The sequence below is a fragment of the Astatotilapia calliptera genome, chromosome 10 (genome assembly GCF_964374335.1).
Source record: "Astatotilapia calliptera chromosome 10, fAstCal68.1, whole genome shotgun sequence".
NCBI lineage: Eukaryota > Metazoa > Chordata > Actinopteri > Cichliformes > Cichlidae > Astatotilapia > Astatotilapia calliptera.
The window spans coordinates 17,626,692-17,642,333 of NC_137431.1; the positions used below are offsets into that span (position 1 = coordinate 17,626,692).

A 15,642-nucleotide genomic window follows, 5' to 3' on the forward strand; every position below is an offset into this window, starting at 1 on the left:
ATCAAAGAGCAGAGCACAGCCAATCAGCTCGCAGAGTCCGTGGCAATAACAGCATCAGTCTGAGCAGCCATTGGTCCTCTGTTTCACACAGAAAAGGCTTCAATTGGCTGCTGCCGTGCCGAGGCTTCATTGCCTCCATGGCAACATTGCTTCCTTATTGCTTAGGGAAGGTGAAAACAGGGGAGAGAGGGGAGGCGACTTTCACTCAGACGCTACCTCTGCATTATTCATCCTTTGTCCCCGAGTGCTTGTAGAATGAGAGGTACTGACAGACGTGTGTTTCTATGTTGGTCCTGGTTTGGGTGGTAACGATTGGTTCAGAAGTAAGAGGTGAACGGGGTGAAATCGGTGCAATAATTGCACTCAGTAGTGCAACACATCCACCAACACCAAGTCTATATATAAAAACGGCCAGATGAGTTCAGAGGCGATCCACTGAGCCGTTCCCTGAGATGCAGACTTTAAACAGAGGTAACAGCCTTTAAGCTTCATTTCATTCTATGGGGAAAAAACAAAGCAAACTGGGAAATGTATTCCAAAACGAGCCTGCTACCCACCCTGTGTAACAGGGTGCAACAGCGCACATCTGGACTGGTCGGCTGGCTTGCATCATCCATCCGCAGGATGCGAACAGGCAACTCATCCTTAAGCGAGAGCTGGATAAAGACAACACTTCTGCTGCGACCACCGCTACCAGAAACAACAAAAACCATGCGGTTTGTTTGTTGTTGTTTTGACTTCGCCCCCACTACCAACAACAACAGTAGAGGGTGGGGAGAATTAGAGGGAGGGGGAGGGAGAAAGAACCAAGGGTGGAGTTACGAGAGAGAGAGAGAGAAAAACATCACACAGAGATTAAGGTTGGGGGGCTGGAGGGGTGAGCTCATTCACGACTCTTCCCTTGTGTGTGGTGTGTGGTTGAACACGAGTGGGGGGGGGGGGTTAACGTCTGTTGACAGGCATGCTGGCCAGCGAGCTGGCTGGCTGTTCCTCCGGCGGTGAACACGATGACGAGATGGCAACAGGCAGTCAGCGTAGCACGTGCTCTCAGTTGCCATCGCAACCTGCCCTTGGATACAGCGTGCTGGTTGGCCGTTTCTCACTGTTGTTGTTGTGTGAGGCTGATGAAACCTCGTGGGTGAGGGAGGGCAAGCGGTACGGCGTGGAGCTGCTTTTTGGTAGAAAGTGTTGCTAGGCACATTAGAGGTCAGCTGACAAACAAACACTTTTTAATGCTCTAACATTTAATCAACCCACTGACCCCGACTTAAGCAACCTTCCCAGTTTTGATGGTCTTAAACTGGTTGTTTAACTCTTAAATCCAAGAAATACGTCTAATTAAAGACAAAGCAGGATAAGCCACTGATCCCCAAACAATTTAAGTGCAAAAGAAACATTTAAAAAGATTATCCTGACAGTTTAAAGTTGTCTCGCTTGGTTTAAACTGCAATGTGAAACTGACAATGCTGGAACATGTTTGAAACTTCAATGCTTTATTACGCAGATGAGAAAAACATGTAACTTTGAGAACAAAACGAACAATCCAACAATGAGTAAACGCACAGAGAAACAGATGGTAATTTCCACCCATTCTGGAAAATTCAGTCATCATTGGAACAGAATAATGCAAATACTCATCAGTTCCTGCGACGACTGGACGTTTAAAAGCATGTATCCGAGCCTGATTTCAAGGCTCCACACTTGAGGGAGAGAACAAAGAAAAAGTGTGTGTGGCCTTGAGTCGAGTGGCCAGATCAATACAGCATTGTGCTGAGTGAGCAGCCTGTTTGATGAGATCCCGAACAAATAAACATTCTGCTCGTAGCGCGCATTCATTCTGCACTACGACCTACAGGGAAGACGGTGCCATGAGCCGCGAGAGCTGGCAACGTGATTGATTACAAGTGCAGGGAGGCTTTGTTTCACCACTGGTAATCAGGACAAAGCAGAGTGGAAGCTTTGTGTGTGTGTGTGTGTGTGTTTTTAGGTGTTGCGGTCAGGACGACTCATATAACTCGAGGAATATGTCACAGATAAAAGCGTTAATGTAAAGGTACAGCTGAGGGGTGTGGATATTAAACATCGCTGTCAGGCGTCATCGCATCCCTCCTGAAGGCCAATCTCGATCTCCTCTAGCCTGTGTGCCATGGACATGACCAGCATTTTCATCTAGAAAAGATTGGGGGGGGGGGGGTTCATGGAAAGAGAGAAAAGGATGGTTTAGAAATTGTGTTGCGTTTTGGGCAGGTAGAGGATAGAGAGAGGAGGGAGGGATTCAGAGCGGGGAAGAAACAAAGGGGGAAACGGAACAGGTGGGAAATGAAGGGAGCAGCGGGGAGCAGCAGTGAGGAAGAAAGTGGGGAGGAGGAGTAAAGATAATTGGTACAGGGAGACAGTGAAGAAGAATGAGGTAACCCAGAGAGGAAGTGGTCAGGGGCAGACGGGTGTGAGGGGCAGTGAGAGAGTGGGAGGGGTGGGGGAGACAGGTCACTGAGGGTAGAAGATTAAAAACCCAAACAAGTGTCTGCAAGTCACAGACAGACAGACGGAGGGACAGGGAGGCAGACAGACAGAATACATTAAGCATGGCATCAGGAGCCACGAGCATCATCAGATAGCTGAGAACAAAGACCAAGAGCAAAAGGGTTCGGAGAGAGAGCACGAATGCCACCTGTGTTTACCAAAACTGCTGCACGATTTTTGTTTGTCGTTTTACATTTTGCAAAGAGAATAAAAACTATCCTCCTATCACACCTTCCTTTCATTTAACAAAATGGGCGCACGCAACAATTTTTTGTTTTGTTTTTTTTATCTCATAGTCAGTGTACGAGAACTGGTAAAACAAAAACAGACGCCAAATTATTCACTCCGTGCTGCAAACACAGGGACGTGTTTTTCTGTTTTTCTAACTGAGTGGAAGACAATGATGTCAAACTCGTTAAGCATGGAGCTTTTGCACACCTGAGTTACCTGCCAGCCGTTTTTTCCTACGCTTTCTGTTTCTTTGTTTGTTTGTGGTTTTTGTTTGTTGGAAAGCTATGGGATGCTTGACGCAGAAAACTATTTAGGACTCGATAAAGGCTAGGCTCTATGAGCAGAATCGATAACGGCACATGTAGAAAATCTGAGTTACCGTTCTGTCATTTATTTCCCCAAATAATGAGGCAATCCTGATATAAAATGCCAGAAAACAGTAAAACTTGACCTGTACTTTAACTTGGTTAGCAATAAATGTCATAAACATAAACCAAAATTCAGTTAACAGACTAAAATGACACTTTTCAAACTCAAAAACATTAACAACTGATGAAAGTTCAGACCTGTTACTATCAAAACATTTTACTGAGCAATAAAACGTTTAACTTTATACCTACATGAGCCTTGGATTTAAAAAACACCCAGCTAGATATCTTAAAAATTGAAGCCTTAAAGTTGAAACTGGGTTTTTGAAGTGTATCATCTTGATGTAGGGTTTTGTCTGCAAACAAGTATTAATAGAAAGCGGCGATGTTAATATCTGAGCTGATCAAAAAACCTTTATAATCTTGTTACAATGCACCAATAGCTAACAAGACAACCTGCCTATAACCAGAAATTAATATAACTGTTGTGTAGTTATAGTCTGATTAATCTGTAATCTATATAGACAAGCACTAAACACTCAAAGCAAGATGGATTTAAGAAGTAAATCCAACCCAAATATTAACCAAAGCCAGTATGAGGTAAATATCTTCACTTCATTATGCACTTTCCTGGGGTATCCCTTTGTCTGCGTCACACACAGTGTAGTAATATTCTCATAGCAGTGACACTGGTTTAATTTAATCAGATGAACTGGGGGGGTTTTCACGTATATCTTTTGGTGGATCACAAAAATGGAAAAGGAAGAGGGAAGGCAATTATACACAAATACTCAGGTCACGGGCAAAAAAATTTAACAAAGCATTTAACGAACTTTAGACACACCTACAAGTCTTTCTAGATATTTAAAAAGACATACGCTGCTCGTGCTTTGTTTTTCTTGTCCCATAATCAGCATAACCTGTTCCTAATATACTGCTGCACAGATAACATCTCAAAATGCAATGGTTCACATGGTCTGTGATGAAAACTCACAGGTTGGTGCAAAGTGAAAGCAGAGCACCGCGCACACACACCAAGCTACCGTGACAAAAACACTCCATGACCAAAACATGTTTTTCTCCAGCGAAGATTCCTCAGCATGGTCTGTATCACATCTATTGTCCCCGGTGCAAGAGAGTGTGGAAGGGCTGGCAGGCGCTCCTGCGCGCTATCGCCGCCTACTGGCCAATTAGTGGTTTTGTGGGATATTTTAAACAAAGGGTGATTTAGACTTCAACTTTGGGAGTCATTCCACGATTCCCGTGAAAAACCTGACTAGAATTCCTGAGCAGTGATAATGAGAATTATAAGATGACACTAAATTAGGGTAAGGAAATTAAAATTGAGATATTGGATAACTGCAAACAGGAGATTTGGATGTCAACACTGAACCCTAAACATATTAACATCACTGCTATTATTCCAGAGAAAATGGTATAGTGCTTGCATAAGACGAGACGGATAGATGAGGTAATGTCTGATATTAGTGTCTGCCTGCCAGTTACAGCACAAAGGGTTTCCCAAAAGTAAGCTGATGTCACCGTTAGTACAACCTATGCATTGGGCATCAACGAAAGCGCTGCTTGTTGCTAATGAGAAAGTACTATGTCAGAGACAGGTCAATAAAGAAAAACTATTTCAGAGTTTAGACCTGCTGACCAGATTTTGATTTTTTAACATTAATACTTTTTGCAAAGCAACAATACAATTTTAAGGACTAATGTCAACCTGCGTTTGGAGATATAATCAGTTTACAGTGAGCTTTAGAGCAGAAAATCTGCTCATTACGTGAAACATTTTGTTTTTCCCAAAGCAAGACATCATCAGGGAAAGCAGACAAAGAGAAGCAGCAGTAGTAATTTACCTCTGTCAGCTGTTGTTCAACAATGCCTCTGTACTCCAGTGTTACTGGCTGCTCTTTGGGGCCCTCTGCTGCCAACATCTGGCCTCCAGAGCCGAGCACGTAGCTGAAAAAGATTTCCACTGTCAATAAAGTTGTAAAAGGAGGATTCACACCATGAACACATTACGATTAATGGTATTAAATACAATATCATGACCAGAGACAGTACAGCTTATTGCAAAATAACTAAAATATTAATAAAAATTTGTTCTAAAATAACAATATACAACATGTCTCATCTCTTCTGTTTGATATGTAAAATGTCAAAGCTTTGTGTCTCAGTTATTAATCTACTTTAACAAATCACCAAAATATTTTATTCTTTAAATCTTTGTGAAAAGTTGCACGGGAGATTTTACTTCTTCCTCTTCTATTTCATCGTGAGTATATACTAAAGATCCATGTTTTAAGTGGGGGTACACTGCTGGGTACACTGGGTTAGACAACCTTTTTGCCTTCAAGGTTCAAAAAGAGCCACAAGATTTGCTGTAGATTCAAAAAGGTGCTGAAAACACTCCTCAGATATTTTGGTCCATATTTACATGATGGCATCACACAGTTGCTGCAGAATTGTTGGCACATCAATGTTAATTTTCCGTTCCTCCACATCCCAAATTTTCTCTGTTATAGCTTCTCTATAATGCACTGAGCTCATTGTCAGGTTCAACAAACCAACTTGATTGAGATGATTTGAGCTTTGCAATGTGATGCATTATCCGCATGGAGTCATCAGAAAAGTAGTGAATTCATGAACCATGTTTTGTTGTTGTTTAAACTAAAGTCTGTCCCAAAAACGCACCTGTCGATGTCAGCGACACTGAAACAGAAGGTAAACCTCTTGTGGTCCAGGTTCTTAGGGGTGGATGTGTACACCATGCCAAGCACAGAATGGCAGCCTCGACAGATGAGATCCACAACCAAACTGTAGAGAAATTAAAGGAGGAAAAAACACAACATTCAAACAGAGAAACAGATTTACTCCAACAAGGACACACATACATATATATAAAAAATGCCAAAAGAATGGCTTACCCTGCTCCTGCCCCGATGGACGTTGTGGAATCAGGCATGCACATGTGGTATTACTGCTCTACCTGTACTAAAACTGCAACGCTTCAGAGGTAGATCTATCTCAGAGTCCACTGCAGTTATCTGACAACTATCAACACTTTTCATAGCTGAAAAGGCTGTTCACAGAGTACTGAATATTAATGGAAAGTTTGCATGAAGAGGAAAAGTGTGGTAGGAAAAAGTGAACTAGCAGGAGGGATCATTGCAGACTTGATTGTCAAGAAAGGTTGATTCAAGAACTTGGGAGATCTTCACAGTGCTCTGAGGTTGCTGTCACCACACACAGACATCCTCGGCGAAGGACCGGCAACTGTTGTACTCCACATATCAAGCCTTTCCTTGGCTAGAGACAACTGAAGCATCTACAGCACATTCTTCCATCTGCTGATCACCTGATGTTATTGCTGTGCTCGATGGGTCAGCTAACTCCCCTGACTTGAATCAGAGAGAGAATCGGTGGGGATTTGTCAACAGGAAGATGACAAACACCCCATAACACAGACCAGCTGAAAGCCACCATCAAAGCAACCTTTGCTTCAAGAACACCTCAGCAGTGCAAGAAGATGATCACCTGCTACCTATGCATCAAGCTTTTCAAGGGCCACAGAACTGAGTGAGGAGTGTGAGAGGTCCATCCAGGTGATGTGACTGAAACAAAAACACTATCTGTTCAACCTGATTCCACAATCCTCTCAGGAAGTTTTTATGAGTAATTTCAGACTTCTAAAGTCAACTCCCACATGGTTGGATGTGTAGAATTTGACACTAGCATCAATCAAAAAAGGGAAATCCAAGTCTTTACTGAAATTAGAGACCATCTTGAGTTTTCAAGGTTCAAGGTTCTTTATTTGTCACATGTATAGTTATACAAGTATAACACACAGTGAAATGTAACCTGACACGCTCCTCGACATGTGCAAAAATGGGGGGGGGGGGGAGAGGAAGAACATATATATATATATATATATATATATATATAGTATATACATTGGGTGAATGTGCAGTGGTAGCAGCAAGCAGGTGAATTCTGTACATTAATATCAGAATCAGAATACTTTATTGATCCCTGGGGGAAATTATTATTATAGACATCTGACTATTTTACAGAATAGACAATATAAACATATTTAAAATTAAAGGAATTTGAAATGTACATTGTTCCTTGGTTAAGTGTCTGGAAGAGAGTCCTGTCTCAGTCAATTATAGATGATGTGAGAGGGCGGGTGTGTGTGTTTAGGGCACGGATGGCTTGGGGATAGAAGCTCCTCTTGAGTCTCTCTGTCCTTGCCCTAATGGACTTGATTAAATAAGAAATCATAAAAGACTCCTATGTGCAAGTTCTGGTGCTTTCATCCACTTGTGAACATTGTAAATTTTGTGCTACACTAGTATTAACTAGTAGTAAACTAGGTGGTAGTAAAGGACTGGAATACATATTTTACTGCTGGGCATCATCTTACCAGAGAGACTTTTTACTTGCTTCGTACAGTCGGTTCTCCTTTCCAATCATGACATTGTCAGTGACCCCTAAGGATAAAAAATAGGTCAGCTGAACGCAGCTCAAAAATCTGTAAATTCACATCCTGTAAATAAGCACACCAGGCCATCAGTCTTTTCATTCATTTTAACATGTATCTCCTTTTAAAGTAATAAATATGAAAGGTAAAATGCATGTCAGAAGGGCACTTTCATTAGTTGAGGCACAAAGTTACAGATATATTAACACCGACTTTAAGTAGAGGGTGTTTTTACTCAAATACTTATTTAATCTATTAACTTTTTTCATTTTTTACATTTGAAGTTCACATAAGAAAATAATATTTACATTTCTGTTAAATTCTTTATGATTGTTTTGCCCTTTTGAAAATTTCAGAAGCAGTTTAAATAGTTAACTTTGTAAAATGGGTACAATGCACAAACAATCAAGCATTGATAACATATAGTTAATATTGCTGGTGCTGGGGTGGGTGGTAGGCGTTGAGCCTACAAGGGGGCCCCAAATCAAACTCTGGACCCATAACAACTTGGGCCGGCTCTGGGCTAAAAGGGCAAACAATCTCCCAAGCCAAACTTACGCTTCAGTCTGATTTGGTTTAGATCATCTTCACTTCCATCCCAGGACAATGAATCGCCGACAGGCAGCTTGCATTTCGCGCAGATGAAGACCACAGGTCCGTCATCGCCGTTCTCCTCCTCGTTCTCGGTGGGGCGGAAAAGCTTTTCCCCGACCGTGGTGGAGTCTATGCTGGACGCGTCAAACGTGGAGTTATTTACACTTTTACTATAAGATTTTTCCAACTGTTTCCTCGTCGCCATTTCTACTCGCTTTTTCAAACAAGCTATTTTGAACTTCGGCGGGTTGTTGACGGTGAAGTAACCATCCGAGAGGTATCCGACGATACGAAACGTTAACCTGCACGCACTTCCGCTTTCGTCCTTCCACTCGGATGCATTTTTTTTAAATAATAATTTTAAATATGAATATTTGTTAGCTTGTTGTTGTTTGTTGGCCGTTAACGTATTTATTTATTAGCTTGTGGCACTCAGCCCGGTGAGAACAAAGCGTATATCAGTGGCGATTCTGTTGGGTCTCTGGGCAAATAAATAAATGAAAAATAAAAACAAATCACAGGGGCCACCTCTAACCAACATTCATCATTCACTGTGTTATAATTAATCTGACACCAACAATAAAAACAGCAGGTCAGGTAAAACGTTACTAAAAGTAGTGAAACTCCAAAGAGTAATTAAATTCTGTTTTATTTATACAGCACCAAATCACAAAACCTGTTGTCTCAACGCACACAGAGATGAGTAGAGATGGTGAAGGTGAATGAGAATAAATACCTAGGATCAGTCATCCAAAGCAACAAACAATACACATGAGATGTGAAGAACACAGTGCAAGCATGGTGGATATGAATGTAAAGACAGAAGGATAGCAGCGAGCGTGAAAGAGAAGCTTTGGAAGATTCTAGTGAGATGTGCCATGATATTTGGTTTGGAGGCAGTGGCACTCCCAAAAAGACCAGAGGTGGCTAAACTGAAGATACTAAAGTCTTCATAGGAATAGTTCAGGTTGAACATTTTGGAGACAAAGTTAGAGAAGCACAGCTGAGATGATTTGGACATAGGAGGAATGGTGGACACAGTGGGGAAAGGATGATGAATATGAAACTACCAGGGAGAAGGGAAAGAGGAAGACCAAAGAGAATATTCAGCGATGTAGTGAAGGAAGACATGCAGAAGGTTGTTGTGACAGAAGAGGATGCTAGGGATAGGATGAGATGGAAGCATATGGTCTGTTGTAATGACCCCTAAAGTAAGGAGTTGAAAGAAGAAGAAAATGTCAGAGTGTGAGACTGAATCCAGACTGATTCAGAACAATAATACAACAAAAGAGCCAATATCACTTGTGAAAAATGTGACCAAATTGGAAAAGTTAAAAATTTAAGACATTCCCTCCACATTTTTATTTAGGTAGGTTCATGTTGTTTTGTTAATTTGTTGAAATTGTAATTTTTAGTTTTATTTCAAGAGTTGTAGCTTTGAGTTTAGCTTTGGTTAGCTCTAACAATCCAAGTCTACAAGTCTCTTTAGTTCCGTCGAACTGAACGGAAATGGAAGCGATCTATTTTAAGTTTTTCTTCATCTTTGTTTGCCCACAGGAAACGTGAACCGGAAACAGTGTTTTGGAAAAAGTTTTTTTTAATATATATTTTTATTTAACTTACCAACTGTGATTGATTACGCCTGTTTATCTTTTATTTAATTTTGTATTATGAAATATCTTAGAAAATATAGAAAAAACATATGTCTCTCGTTTGTTACTTGACGTGGTTTTGCCCTGTGTTCTCATTGGCCGGTAACCAGGAAGTTTTTGGGATGATTTCGGGGGCGCGAAAACATTTGCAGTTTTCGAGAAGACGTTTGTTTTGGTTTGTGACGACCTTTCAGTAGTCATGTGTGAGAAGATTAAGAAGGTATTTTTCTGTTTCGGGAGCATATCCCGCTGACTGCTTTTGCTGCCCCGTGTTTATATGTTCCTGCTTGTTGTGGCATCCTCAGGTGAACAGCTGGCTCGGCGCCGTGTTTGGTGAGCAGGTTGTGCCACAGTTTGAAGTCAACACACGGACAGTGGACATCCTGTACCAGCTCGCCCAGTCCAGCGAAGCCCGCTGCAGTGACACAGCCCTCCTTATAGAGGACCTCAAACAGAAAGCTGCAGAGTACCAGGCTGAGGGTGAGTAATTTACAGGCAGTTATACAAAGTTCATTTAATCTAGGGAGGGGAGATAAATATGCTGTGGGTTTAAGACAGCATCCAAGTGCACTTGCACTAATTTTAAAGGCATTTAGCAGGTCACAGTGTAATAGAAGGACAGTTAAAGTTCAGGGATATCAGTCTGTCCAAGCAGGAGGCAGAAACTGCTGATAGGGTAGATGCAGGTCATTCACAGGCAGCAGAGAGTGTGCGACTTCTCCAGGATGGTACATCACTACGGTTTGCTGTATCTTCCATCGTGGTCTCAAAACAGTGGTGACACAAGGAGAGCTGGACAGGGTTGAAGGGCATCGACCGAGCAGTGAGATCAGTATCGGCCCCTTTGTGTGAGGAGGGACAAAAGGAGTGCTGCCAGAGCCCTGCAAAATTACCTCCAGTGGGCTAATCATGTGCATGTTTTGTTACCAAACCTAAACACACAAACTGTGACGGTGGCATTAAGGTCCTTTAGTGGGACCTGTGCTCACAACCGAACACCATGCAGATTAACTGGCATTCGCCTGAGAACACCAGAACTGGCAGGTCCTCCCACCAGCGTCCCGTTTTCCTCACAGATGATGTTGCAGGCAATGAAACGTTCACCATGGTTACTCCAAACTCTTTCAGGACTGACTTTTGCACATGGCTATTATGTGATGGATGAGAAATTAAAAATTCAAAGTGCCTACAACCTTTACACTGTAACGTGTGGTGTATTATAAAGTGTGTTTACATTATACTTGGAATACAGAAACACATTTGTCTAGACTTAAACTAGTGAACAGATACTGATAGTGAAGTAATAAACAGTATACAATGATTTCTACATTAAAACCATTTAACTGTTCATCTTAGTTTTCTCTTTGTATGTTTGCCTGATGCCTCATCTGTTTTACTTTTGCACTGTGGTACTCTTCCTCTGATGCATATCGGCCAAAAGTATTTAAAAAAAATCCAAGTTGTTACAAATAATATTAATAAGCCTTTATTTATAATGATTTACTTTTCTCTGTGCTGTTTATGTGAGACATTAACTTCCACCTTAAAGTTTTCAGTGTTTTCTCCACTCAGGTGCTCATCTCCAGGATGTTCTTCTACAAAGTGTTGGCCTGTCCTCTGCCAGTTTGTCAAAGCCAGTTGCTGACTGCTTATCTGCTTTAGTAGACAATGCTATGGTGCTTGGAGTGAGAGACACTTCACTGGGCAGGTCTGTTTTGTTTTTTTTCTTCAATGAAGTTGGCCAGGTTAAAAAAACAGCGTGAGATAAACTGGCTTGTGTCTCGTCATCTTGTGTGCAGCTTTATGCCAGCCGTAAACAACCTCACTAGTGAACTTCTGGAAGCGGAGAAGTCAAATAGAAGACTTGAGAGAGAGCTCCGGGCCCTCAGAAAGAGACTCGGGGCAACTCTGGTGCTCCGGGGAAGTTTACAAGAGTAGGTAACTCACCTGTTCTTATATGGATGATATGTAGCATATTTTGTAATACTGGCAATCTTAATTTTCAGGGATATCAACAAAACTGTCAAAGCTCAGGCAGTGGAGAGCGCTAAAGCTGAGGAGAAGCTGCTCAAAATGGATTTTGTGACAGCAAAGGCGAACGAGCTCAGTAACAGACGGGAGCGGTGGGAGGTATGTTGTTTGTGTTTCATTAGGTATACCTTGTTAGTGCAGGGTTGGACCCCTTTTTTCTCATGAGACCAGGCTTTTTTTTCATATCATTTTTCATATCTTTTTTTAGAAATCCAATTTTTTCTTAGCCCAGGCAAATTGTCCCCTCAGTTTCCTGATCTTAGCTGACAGGAGTGGCACCCAGTGTAGTCTTCTTCTGCTGTAGCTCATCTGCTGCAAGCTTAGTTGTATTATATTCAGAGAGGTTCTTCTGAATACCTTGGTTGTAATGGGTGGTTATTTGAGTTACTTCCTGTCAGCTCAATGCAGTCTGGTCCTTCCCGTCTGGCATCAATGAGGCGTTTTCAGCCAGAAGCTAGAATAATACAGTACTCCTGTCTGCACCTCCAACCATCAACCAGGTTCAAAGTCACTTTAATCCCATTTCTTGCTCATTCTGATGCTGTGTTTGAACTTCAGCAGATGGTCTTGATGCTCTGAGTTGTGATTGGCTACTTGTACTTGCATTACCAGTACTCCAGTAGGCAGACTGAATAATGTGTATATTGCAGTGATATCTGAGGCAGTTTGAAAAAGAAAGAAGAGCTAATGATAATAATGCCTGTAACATTTTTGCAGAACTCATCAAGATATTTAAAAGTGCTCTGTGTTTCTTTGTGTTGACTCAATTAATTGGAGGTTTGCTTTGGATGAGAAACTATAACAAAATGTACAAATAAGTTTTTGCCCTGCAGCTTTAGAGGTACAGTTACCCTCCAGTTACAGTAAAAATATCCATCATCAGAAGCCAAAAAGATCAATTTTATGTATATAAAACTCTAAGAATGGTCATAGTAAAGGAGAAAAGATGCAGAAGAAAAAGTATTTTTTAAAAACGTTTGGGATGGTATGAAGTGTTGACGACACTACCACAAAAAAGAGATAGTTTTCAAAAAATATAAGAAAAGGTGTAGAAAAATGCACTGTTTTCCTCATTGGGATGACCAGTTTTCCAGTTTTTTTGTTATGCATCAGTGTTTGATCTCCCAGATATAATGTGTGCACCACGTTACAGTTTAGAGAACAGAGATGTTTCTGCAGAACAGGTCCAAGAGTTCCTGTTAATGTCAGGAGGGAGCAGATATTCTAAAGAGCACTGATTTTATTCTGCTCTTTCTGTCCTGCAGGCTCAGCTTGTATCCAGGAACATGGACAAGTCTATCACCCACCAGGCTCTTGTGCAGCTGTCAGAGGTATTTCAGCTTTTCCACATGCGCCCCCATTCATTGCCATGGAAATGAAAATGTAATACCGTCTGCTTAGAGGGTCTGAAAGTGTCATCTTATTTTTCTCTCTACAGGAAGTCACCGAGCTGAAAAAAGAAATAATCCCCTTAAAGAAGAAACTGGAGCCCTACATGGACCTGAGCCCGGTATGTTTGTTTTCACTCTGTTACTGACTTTTAAATACTCCACGACCAAACCCCTTAATCTGTTTTTATCCTTTTGGATAATGTTTTTTGTGCACAAATGACTTTATTAAAACCAACCTGAAGGAAAGGGTTGAACCGTGTTCAGACGTGTGGAAACAAACTTCCTGAATTTGGGTTTCTGAATTTTGTTTTTCCTCCTCTAAACAGAGCCCGTCTCTGGCTCAAGTGAAGATAGAAGAGGCAAAAAGAGAGCTGGTAAGCATCCTAAAAACTCGCTCAATAATGGATGAGATGTGGTGGCTGATTTATTGAATTTGATCCTATTTCTTTTTTTTGTTTTCAGGCTGCACTTGATTCCCAGCTTGAGATGAATGTGGATTTTAAATGAAGATTTGTCTAATGTTACTGTATTATTTACTGTGTTTGTTAAATAATAAAAGTCACTTAAATTTCTTTGCTTTGACACCCACCTTCTGGCTTCTTTTTATGCAACCCAACAGATCTGTGCAGAGACAAGTCTCCTTGTGCTCTAAAAGTAAGAGCTGCTTAGAGGCACTTTTTTCAAAACTTCCAGCTTTAAAGTCTTGTCAATATTATTCTTTATATTTCTCTTTATTTCACAGTTACCTATTAGAGTATTTATTAGAGAACAAAAACATTTGGCTTCATCTGTTTTCTGTTCCTCCACCTCTTCCTGTTTGTTACAGACATCATTAACACTAATCAAGAGCGTTGTCTTTATTTTCTGTTCACTGCAGTCTAATTGAGGGGTTGTTTCCCCTCCGAAGAAGTACTAACAACATGTCGTGAGAGTCTGATCTTTCTCCCCAAATACAGAGACGGTAGATGGCATTAAATGAATAGCTTTGTTGTGATGGCAACATATTTAAAAAAACAGGATTTGGTAACCACGCAAAAGATGTTTGTCTCCCAAACACTTTTAGCAGGAATGTCAAACTCCTCTTGCATCATGGGCTACATACAGCCCACCTTGATCTTTAGTGGGCTGGACCAGAGAAGCTTCTCAAATCTGCCAACACAACTAAATTGTAAGAAGTAAATGTGTGAAAATAACAGGAAAGGTTGTGGTATTTCACTGCCCAAAAAAGTGAAACTTTATATTATTTCATTATTTTTCTATTGCTTATTTACTTTGGTGTAGTATAAATGGCCATGGTGGAGGTCTTTATCTGTAGAAGAAGCTGTAAAACATGTAAATATACAGTTAAAAATCCAAAGATTTCCTTGAAATTTTCCAAAGCTGCCCAGTGGGGTCAGATTTGAGCTTTTTTTCAGCCAATTCTGGGTCCCAGGTCTATGTTTGACACCCCTGATTTATAGTCTGTGTTATTACTGATGGGTCTCCTGTGGTGAATGTTGACATAGTTGTCTTGAACAAAAGAAATTGTAATAAAAAGCATTATTTCTATACTTTTAAAAAAGACTGCATCATCAACACATTTCAGAAGCCTTTCCACTACCTCATTACATGAATTTCTTGTTTACCCATGTGCCACTGTTATTTTACTGACTGGCCTAGATGGCTATGTTACCTCTTAAAAACAAAGTGCAGGAAACCTTTTGTGATAGACAGCAGACTTCCACAGGCTTTGGAAGGATAATGGCACGTAAAAGTGGTTTTGGGGCCACTGCCTGAGCACCCGGAGCCAAAATACGGAGAATGCAACAAACTTGTCCAGTTTATATGCAAAATACCCCCCTTGTGATCCAAACCCACCCTTGCCTCTCTCCCACTTATGTGGAGCTGAGCGTGGAGACCCCAACTGTCTCTGTCAGTTTGACTGTTGTACGTCTGCTGTGCAGTCTGACACGGAGACTGACTGGTTACCATGGAGTGGGTCATGGATGTGGGCTGGGGAGCAGTTTACCCAGTAGGCCCCCAGCTTCACTGAAAGGCGCCATGGTTAGGGTGTCAGATTATGAGAAGAAACTGAATCAAAATGTCACTTAAAACCTCAAAATTTGGCACTTCTAATTCTAAGAGGTTTTCTACTGATTAAACCTTTGCACAATGTCCTATGAGAGTATTTCTATTACTTTTGTGAAGATGTAAGATTAATATGCGAAGAAAGCCGAAATATTCCGCCAAATATAATACACTGGTCTAAAGCTATGATGTGGAAAAATAAAATAAAGCTTAGGAGTTGTAGAGAAAGGCGAAGGAAACGGGCAGAATAAAACAGCAAGTTCCAAAAAGTAAACATGTGCCTCGCGGAGGGG

The 15,642-nt window shown here is 41.1% G+C and overlaps 2 protein-coding genes across 2 annotated transcripts; one reads left to right on the plus strand and one right to left on the minus strand.

Moving 5' to 3' along the window:
• Positions 1-1,476: 1,476 nt before the first annotated feature.
• Positions 1,477-8,504, minus strand: mis18a (MIS18 kinetochore protein A). Its single transcript, XM_026182281.2, has 5 exons — positions 8,173-8,504; positions 7,558-7,624; positions 5,826-5,948; positions 4,988-5,090; positions 1,477-2,169 (listed from the first exon to the last, which is right to left on the minus strand). Exons 1-5 carry the CDS (start codon positions 8,411-8,413, stop codon positions 2,089-2,091), a joined length of 615 nt encoding a protein of 204 aa, XP_026038066.1. The 5' UTR covers positions 8,414-8,504; the 3' UTR covers positions 1,477-2,088.
• A 1,423-nt stretch (positions 8,505-9,927) lies between these two features.
• Positions 9,928-13,854, plus strand: haus1 (HAUS augmin-like complex, subunit 1). Its single transcript, XM_026182360.2, has 9 exons — positions 9,928-10,080; positions 10,166-10,340; positions 11,433-11,568; positions 11,660-11,794; positions 11,867-11,990; positions 13,157-13,222; positions 13,330-13,401; positions 13,609-13,656; positions 13,745-13,854. The coding sequence occupies exons 1-9, from the start codon at positions 10,060-10,062 to the stop codon at positions 13,787-13,789; spliced, it is 822 nt and encodes a 273-aa protein (XP_026038145.2). The 5' UTR covers positions 9,928-10,059; the 3' UTR covers positions 13,790-13,854.
• The last annotated feature ends 1,788 nt before the right edge of the window (positions 13,855-15,642 follow it).

Excerpts from the sequence above, each read along its gene's own strand:
- mis18a (XM_026182281.2), bottom strand. The coding sequence starts at position 8,413 with ATGGCGACGAGGAAACAGTTGGAAAAATCTTATAGTAAAAGTGTAAAT. Across the intron at positions 5,949-7,557 it reads GCAAGTAAAAAGTCTCTCTG|TTTGGTTGTGGATCTCATCT; the intron begins GTAAGATGATGC and ends ATTTCTCTACAG. Across the intron at positions 2,170-4,987 it reads TTGAACAACAGCTGACAGAG|ATGAAAATGCTGGTCATGTC; the intron begins GTAAATTACTAC and ends AATCTTTTCTAG.
- haus1 (XM_026182360.2), top strand. The coding sequence starts at position 10,060 with ATGTGTGAGAAGATTAAGAAG. Across the intron at positions 11,795-11,866 it reads CTCCGGGGAAGTTTACAAGA|GGATATCAACAAAACTGTCA; the intron begins GTAGGTAACTCA and ends CTTAATTTTCAG. Across the intron at positions 11,991-13,156 it reads ACAGACGGGAGCGGTGGGAG|GCTCAGCTTGTATCCAGGAA; the intron begins GTATGTTGTTTG and ends TCTGTCCTGCAG.